This window comes from Kryptolebias marmoratus, linkage group LG6 (assembly GCF_001649575.2).
Source record: "Kryptolebias marmoratus isolate JLee-2015 linkage group LG6, ASM164957v2, whole genome shotgun sequence".
Taxonomy (NCBI): Eukaryota; Metazoa; Chordata; class Actinopteri; order Cyprinodontiformes; family Rivulidae; genus Kryptolebias; species Kryptolebias marmoratus.
Window position 1 is genome coordinate 13,103,173 of NC_051435.1, and position 8,937 is coordinate 13,112,109.

At 40.5% G+C, this 8,937-nt stretch overlaps 1 protein-coding gene across 2 annotated transcripts; it reads left to right on the forward strand.

Moving 5' to 3' along the window:
* Positions 1 to 5,250: 5,250 nt before the first annotated feature.
* On the forward strand, positions 5,251 to 8,656 carry LOC108239720 (FAST kinase domain-containing protein 5, mitochondrial). 2 transcript variants are annotated; one of them, XM_017422622.3, is made up of 2 exons: positions 5,251 to 5,355; positions 6,058 to 8,656. In XM_017422622.3, exon 2 carries the CDS (start codon positions 6,070 to 6,072, stop codon positions 8,470 to 8,472), a length of 2,403 nt encoding a protein of 800 aa, XP_017278111.1. In that variant the 5' UTR covers positions 5,251 to 5,355; positions 6,058 to 6,069; the 3' UTR covers positions 8,473 to 8,656. The 2 variants fall into 2 exon arrangements, with proteins under 2 accessions (XP_017278111.1, XP_017278108.1); XM_017422619.3 differs by having other exon boundaries at positions 5,260 to 5,347.
* The last annotated feature ends 281 nt before the right edge of the window (positions 8,657 to 8,937 follow it).

Here is an 8,937-nt window from a genome sequence, read left to right on the forward strand (position 1 = left end):
AAGAGCCCCGAAAGACATTTAAAGAGCATTTTTTAGAGCACCTAATAATTGTGCTTGTGAATCTTTTACATCAATAAAATGTCGTGGATTACAATCATACTCCTTTATTAGCAACAAGGGCACCAATTTCTTGTCTGCAGTCAGAGAATGACCCCAGGTCCTACAGCAAGAATAAAAACAAGTCTTTAGTTGTATTATTAAATAGTAAAAACAGGCGACCTGGATAACAATAAAGAAAAACAAAGGAAGGTAGAAAACAGGAATAACCAGGTTTAATAAATCTGACCTGAAAACCAGAGTTTATGGCAAGTTGATTTATCACCTAATTAAAGACGAGCTCTTCAAAGAGGATACTTATAATTAAATCTCTTTTCCAACTTGTGGGTGCTGATATTCACAAATACATTCGTCCTGTTTAGAATAAGCATTAAGGATGTCATAACATAAACTCTTATCAGGAAATCTACCAATTATACTACTCAAATTCATTAGATATTTAATATAAAATGTCATATCTTTAGAGATCTCTCTAAATAGGAGATAATATTTAAATCAAATCAGCCAGTAAATATGTCATACCAGATATTCGGCATTTATGTGACGAATAAAAGCAACCTCAGACAATTTTAATAGATAATTCCAAGTTTCTAGAAATAATGCTGGATAGCATTATCACTTGTCTGATGAAGAATGTTTGAGAAATATTAAATGAACGAACAACAAAAAAAACCTGGGTAACTTAATTATTTTGACTGTGAAGAACACAAGTGTTAATTCAGACATCTTCAATTTAAATTCAGAACAATGAGAATGTTATTCTGACAGGGAGGAACGCTGTTATTGATATTTAAAACAATTAAAGATAAATGCGGTCTGATTATATGGTACAACGGACTGCCATAGTGAGCCCGGACTGGTTGAGGACAGCAACACTTGCGCTCGAGCCACATTTTTGTACCCCTCCCCCACGCGCCAACATGGCGCCCAGGAGTCTTGAGTTTTAGCGTTTAATAATAAATATACCTTGTGGGTTTTTTTGTGTGTGTGGTAGTAGGGGGTGGTGGGAGGGACGCAAAGCAGAGCCGTGACCCTCGAATGTCTAAGCGCGGAAAATAAAATAAAAAAGTCGCACGAGATGTGTAAACACACGTAACGGCTTGACGCACGGCGCGTGTGAGCCGACCAACTGAAAACTTAACAGCCCCCCCCAACACAACAAGCTAGTTGTAGTCCCCGTCGGCTACATTTAAACTTGCGTGTGCGCCAAGGCGGTCAGAAACTATCGCGCATGGCGTGCCGCTGCGGAGAAGTCTCTGTTATTCGACATAAACGTGTCTCACGTCACTAAACGCTCGAGCTTTAACAGTTTAAAGGGCGCGAGGATGCAGCTTTTCATGCTGCCTGCTGGCTACCACACTTCACCTAAACGCTTCTATTTCCCTTGTTTTAGCCACGTTAGCTGCTCGCTCCCAGTCACGGGTTAGTGCTTAAACATTTAAAGGCCTACATATTAGTCCACCCGTGTTTTTATTTATTTATTTTAAACTGGCGGGCACGCAAACACGCTCGCGTCAACAATGCAAATGCACGCGAGGTGAAAGTCGGTGTGTTTTCGCGTTAGCTGCTAGCGAGTTAGCAGCCGCGCGCGGCCTGCTGCCGTCCCATGTGCTGCCGCTTTGTTCTGGAGGCACTTTAAAAAAAAAAAAAATGTCCGAGCCCCATTCTGCACAAACTGCCCCCCAAAACTGGGACCGTTTTCTCCCCCCCAGCAACGCGTGCTCGACGGGAGGGGAGAGGAGAGGAGTTTGCGGGGCGGCTGCTGGAGCTGAAGGGCGCAACGCGCAGTTTTCGCGAAGCGACAATCACCTCCCCGACTTGAGGTGCATCAGCAGCAGCAACACATGCTTCTTCTTTCTTTTTTCAAATCTCCCTCATTCTACTATCATGGAGGACGGGGTTGCCATGCGCCTCCGCAACACAGCTTAAAAAGAAATAGTGGAATTTGACGATTCAAAGAAACCATTTTATTGACGCCGAACAGTTCTTTTCACTTCCCTGCCGCATATCTCCCGGAGGAAAGAAAAGCGCAAACAACAGGTTTCTTTTTCTTTTCTTTTCTTTTTTTTGAAATAACACCAGCGACCTAAAAAAAAAGAACCACCATCTTCACTCACTTGGTCAACACTTACCCGCTCACTCACACACACTGGCTCTTTGGAGACCCGAGAGGGGTGGCAAACAAGACCTCAACTAACACTTAGAAATAAAACGTGACCCCGAATTGAAAAAAAAAAAAAAAAAGTACACGACCATGTGCTCCTATTTTGATTTGCTGGGAGTTTGGGAGTCGTAGTAAGATTGCGAAAGTGGCGCGAGTAGAGTCCGGGTTGAACCATGTGGTGAATGAAGGGCGGATCCCGGCCAGCGGAGCCGAACCCCACAACTCATTCATTTACATAAATCAGCCTCTTCCTCTCCCAACTTTCACCACTTTGTGCTGCTGATCAACACAACCGCCGACGTGTTTGTGCCCCTGCACTATCCTGTCAGTGATCGAATAGAACCATATTCAAGGTTGAGTTTATTTATTTGTTTTTTTTTCTCAACAACAAAAAAGATAATTATTGTCAGAAACGCGCAAACAAAACTATCAAGAAGCACCACTGTTCACCCAGCCTGCCACGGGCACACTAGTCTACACTTATATCATAGAAGTAATGGGTGTTTTTAAATATAAAGCTGTGCAAATGAGCAACAACAACAACAAATAAGGGTTTTCTGATACAGGGAGGGAATTTCAACAATTTGTAACTCATGGTTTAAATGTTAAAAGCACATACAAGATGTCCTAACATTTTCCACAAAAGAATTAGAATATTATAATGATGTTTATAAAGTATTTATATGAAGAAAAGCCTTATGTGATTATTGATTAATCATAAAGAACTAATATTGAGATATAGTAAATATGTTTATGCAGATATGTGTATTTTTTGTACACTTACAGCTATTAAAGAATTGTAATCAGTGTGAACGGAAAACAGGAGTAGGATTGATTTGTTTCATTTTTCCAGACACGATAGCTGCAACTTTGACAAGATATAATTTGTTCAAAAGTGCGGCTTTAGTGTCGTCTTATAGTTAAAACATTCTTACAACTGCAGTGCCCGGATGGTTTCACTTCTCACTCCAGGATTAGGCCACACGTGTATCACACAGAATTAGACTGCGAGGATCATTTAATGAAATGTGTAAAAAAAAAGATTTGACATTTTAAACTCTTAGTTTGAAGTGTTTTTGCGTAACTCTGCACAATATTTTGCACAAAAGTAAACTTTCCTTGAATCAGTGTAAACAGATTTTTTATTTAATGCTTCCTGTTTGCAACTAATAGACCTGTATTGTCTTCATACTTTGCTGCCATTATCTTAATTTTTACTTTTTTTAATATCTCAGCTGTCCTATTCTGATGTTGTAATTAATTGTAACTGTTTACTTTTCTTTTACTTTTTATATAATGTACAGAATAAAACAACAAGCTGCACTGTGTGACATTGTATTAAACTTTAATATGTTTATAGTTACTTTTGTGTTTTGTTTAAAATTTAAATGCACCGTGAAGCAACAGCAATCATCTTAACAAATATGATTTTTAAGTGAAATGTAATTTTAAGAATGGAAATCCCTTTTTTGGGACGTATTTGACTCAGTTTTTTTAAAAAATATCACATACTTTGCTGCACATTATACTGTTTTATTGTTCCCTGTATTGTTGCAAACACAGAAATGAACCAGAACGAGTTATTATGTGTTGAAAAACACTTACTTTTGCTCCTAATATAACAATATAAATAAAGAACGTATTTAATCCCACATGAAATCAAATCGATACACAGGGGCCTGGGAACAAAGTTAGACCTTCACAAATTGTAAGTGAAAAGGCTTGGTATTAAAAGTTTAAATGCAGATATCTGACACAGTTTCTGACCTCTCTGTCACGTAAAACTCAAATAATTGTGGCTCAAATAAATTTAACATAAAGATGAATCCCCAAAACAAACAGGATGAGAAATGAAACATGACACCACCTGGATGCTTATAGCACGATGTTAAATTATTTACAAAGGTTACATTAAGGCACACAGACAGATGGAAGGTGATTAGGATGAAACAAGCATGTTCTTAGAAAACACTCTAATGTATGTGATCTATATGTCTCGATCATATAGTTTAGAGTGAATATGGCATCAGTGCTGAACTGAGCACAGAACAGGCCTTTTTAAAAATCTGGATATTAATACATCTGTTTTTAAAAACTATTTTAGTCAAACTGTTTTAATTGCTAATGAATTTAAGGTGTAACTAGAATATTTAACGTCAAAACAACAGGGGTGCATGTCTCCTCTTGTGTCGTCTTGAAAACTTTTAAAAATGATAAAACACAAATTAAAGTGTCTTTGACAAATAAAAAAAAAACAAATGTAGTAACTACTTTCAAAATGATCTTTTTGCACAAATTTAAAATCTAGTTTTGGTTTACAGCTTTACTGAGCTGAAAGATCCTTTTTGGGCCAAATACAAATATCATCTAGTTTCAAAACTAAACTGTTAAGTAAAATATTTACTCGTATGTAGGACTACAGATGTAAAAGGAAAAAAAATATTTAAAAAATAGTCACTAATCTTAAAAGTGAATTACGCTAGTTACATATTTTAAATGTTTACTGAGACACATGAAATACTGTTATATACTTTAACGCCATACTTGATTTTTAGTTTTTGTTTCAAAGTGTACACTTTTATAAATTAACATTTTAAATGTTTGACATGTTGTCTTTAACGTAATGCTTTGAGGCATGAATTTAAGCTTTAAAATCCCAAACAAATGTTTTGCATATTTAAATCCTAAATTTCAAAGCTTAGAATTTAAAATATCCTTTAAAAAGTGCTTTATTAATAAAAAATTGTAAACAGAATTTGCGTTTTGCTTTCGTCTCTTTTGACCGTTTTCGGTTGCCGTAGGTCAAACATCGTTCAGCCGAAGTTCCACTACCCGGAAGTATTTTGGCTGTCACAATAATACAACAATAACACAGCTCCAAGCACGACACGACATTGTTTCGTATTATTTCTTTTTAAATTTTCAACACAACGCATATAAAACAAAATAGTGATAAATAGTTTAAGTATTTTACACCTCAGAACGATTTAAAAGCATAACGCTGTACGTACACTGTCTGGTTTCTTTTATTTTGAAAATAAAACTCTTTAGTTCCGGTGTGATTGAAAGCCCTTTCGGACGGCGTAACCCATAAACGAACACTTCCATGAGGTTTACAGCTAAAAGGTAACACGGTGAGCTAAACGAACTAACACTATAACTAACTTTAATTTATAAATATCGTGCCGGACACGTATAAATGTAGTCCGAGCAAAGAGGTTATAGGGAGTTTAGTCTATTTTGCGAAATCTCAAACCATGATACTGATTCTCTGAAGTGTCTGCAAGGTGTTGGCATAAAAATAGACAGACAGTAAATATAAGACCCCTAACAATCAGCATGAGCTGTCATTTGCGTTAATATGCTGTCTTTTATAAAGTCCATTGTTTACATCTGCACTGGCAGCATTACAGGCATTGTTTCTGTTGCTCAGTTCCTGATTTGGTGACCAAAACTTTATTTATTTTAAAAATAATAATTTTGATTGGCACTAGTCACTGAACAATTATCTACTTTCACAAATTAACATGTAATTCAGATGCTTCATGATCGAAAATAAATTTAGAAAAGGAATAGTGACCTATTTTTTCTCACAAACAACCAAGATTATGACTTTTCTGGTTGTAGATGTTCAATATAGTCATTTATAGCTTTTGTGTTATTCAAACTTTAAAAGAAGTAGCTTTCAATTGTATCAACATACCTAAATCACCTTATACTTCAGTTATTAAATAATCTAAACCAAAACTATATGCTCATATACCATGATATTTCTCGGCACAGTCTCTTTGTTTTACATACTTTTGTATGTTTAAATCTTGCTTTTCTCTTTTCAGTCGGGCACACTGATGGCGGCCTGTGTGTTGTGTCGGCGGGTCGCCAGGTTTCGCTCCGTCCCAAACTGGGGCAAAAGCTTCACCCAGACGAAACGCATGCGCATCAAGCTCGAGGATGGCGCAAACGAGGAGGAGGAAAAGACTAAAGCGTTGCAGCTGGAAACCTCATTCCAAGGGGGATACAGACTGTATTACAACCCGTCGTTGTATCATCGCGCTGCCCGGAACGCTGCAAATTCTCGCCGCCAGACAGATGACGATGAAGAAGAGCAATTGATCAGGGCTCACTGGCCTTCTTTCTGGCAACAGGGGAATCGCTACAGTGTGAGCTGCTCTCGGCATCTTTCAAGCTCCAAAAACACACTGCTCGACTTAGCTTTCAACAAAGAGCCTGGGCCTGAGGTACCCGCCGAGTTGCCCTGCGACACAGACCCAGAAACATCAGACTATAAAGTAAACAGACGGGCGTTCCTCAAATGCCGGCCGAATTATGGCTCCATGGCCCTTGACCTCACCCAGCGGCCTCACAGTCTCGAATGGGTAGAAGTGTTGCCAGTACTTCAAAAAGTGTCAATACTAAAGGACAGGTTGAAACTGGCTGATGTTCTCCGGTTTCTCCCGGAGCTCAGCAGGTTGCACCGGGACCAGTTGCTGATGCTGAAGAAAGACCAACGTTTTCTCATGCTCTTCCGATTTTGTAAAGAACACATCCACCTGTTTTCTGCCCTGGAGCTGCTGGAAGTGATGCAGTCATTTGTGTGGCTGAAGATCCCCCACTATCACAGTGTGCTGGATGCGTGTGAGTCTGAGCTGAGCCGTCAAGCCTGCCAGATGAGTTTGCATCAGCTGTTGTTCGCTGCGGACATGTTGCACTGCATCGGGAGGCAGCCGTCGCCGTTTTTACTCCATGTCTGCAGATCAGTCCAACTCCTTCTGGGAGAAATGGGAGTTCCTGAGCTGGTCCAGCTGTGGTACCTGATGGGAGAAGGTAGGCACTGTCCAAATACATTGGTTCAACCTTTAGAGCACCTTCTGATTCGTCATCTCCATCAGCTGCACCCAGAGGAGATTGGAACTGTATGTCTGGGCCTCTTTAAGACCCAAACCTCGATCTCTGAGTCTACAGTGATACATCTTGTTGATAGCGCACTCACGTATGTGACGGAGCTGAGCGACTTTGCGATCGTGAATGTGAATAAATACATGCGTTTCAGTTACCTCTTTCACAAAAGATGGCTGGAAGCAATGGCACAGGAAGTCCCTCGACGGGTCAACAAGATGGCTGTCCAAGGGCTGATGCATGTGACTTTGACTTGCTCTGCTCTTCACTATCAGAACAGTAGCATCCTAAATTCGATTGCAGAGAGGGTTCCCTCTCTTGTGTCGCACTGCAGGAGTAAAGACGCAGGCAAACTCTTGTGGTCCTTCGGCACCTTAGGGTATCTCCCCACACAGAATCCGGCTTTCTATTCAAGCCTCACAGAAGCCCTGAGACAGAGGAAATCGGAATTCCAACATTTTCCAGAGCACCTGCTGACTGGCCTTCTAGGCTTGGCTTTTGTCTCTCAGTTCCCAGAGGACCTTATTGCGTTAGCTTTAAGCCCCAAATATGTCGAACTGGCAATGCGTAAAGCCCACGTGGAGCTGAGAAGAGACTTGTTCACGTTAGATGAAACCGTTGCTCTGGAGTTGCCTCAGTATACGGGCCCTAGGTTGGATTCTGAAATAAAAGAAGAGGTGGCGGAAATGTTGTGGAATTTCGTGCAGTTGGACGTGTGCCAGAGACCAGATGTGCAGGAGGCAGAATCGGTTCTCAAGGACCTGCTCGGAGGAGAGCAGTATGTGTGCAAGAGAATGATCCTACCCCACACTCGCACCATCGACCTGGAGGTACATCTGGACCCCAAGGGACAGCCCATACCTGTGAACCCACCACCTGCTGCTCCCTCTAATCAGGAATGGGTGAACCTAAACACTGGAGTGACCATCACTGATCAACTTTTCACGCAGTTAACAAACGCCAAAAGTCCCCCAAATTCTCCAGCTTCATCTGCCGGCCTTAATCCCGGTTCCTCCTCCTCCTCCGTCTTAATGCCAGATGAGCGTGGGAGGCTGTTCGAATCAGCCCTAGACGTGACCCCCGACATCACGAAAGCCAGACTTGGCACGACCCAATCCGTTTTGAAGGACTTGAAAAGGCCTGTGAAAGTGGCCGTGCAGGTCCCGGGCCGGAACCAGTTCTGCGTCCAGTCGCAGCAGCTGCTGGGGCTTCACGCGATGAAGAGGAGGCACCTGAAATTGGCGGGCTACCAAGTCGTGGAGCTGAGCCCTGACGAGTGGTCGGTGATGTACAGGAAGCGCCACTCTATGAAGCTGGGGTACCTGCACTGCAAAATCTACGAATGTCTAAAATGAGATTTAGGCCTCCACGGACCTCTAGAAATTCCAGAAAAACAGTGTTGCATAATTCTGTTTGTGCAGGAGAATCCACGGGGTCGACGTTTAAGTTTGTCCTCAACTTTCATGTTTATTTGAAAGCTTTGTCTGTTTGGTTCTTCAACTCTGAAAATATGCAAATTAAATTTTATTCAACTCCTGACTCTGCTGTTCAAGATTATGGTATTTAAAGTTTACTTTTCATTTATTTTTTTTACTTTCCAGAACCGGTACTTAAACACAAACCAATCACTCACAAAGGTAATGTCAGAGTAAAGTGCATAAAGTGGGAAAGCTTACATTTACATACTTTTTTTTAAGTTTATTTGCTCGAGAAACTGAAATCTAATAAAATACAGATTTTTGACATGTTCCTAAAGCTTGTGAGAATTTCACATAGTGACTTGAGAAGAGCCCTTGCAGGAATTATCTATCTATCGAGAT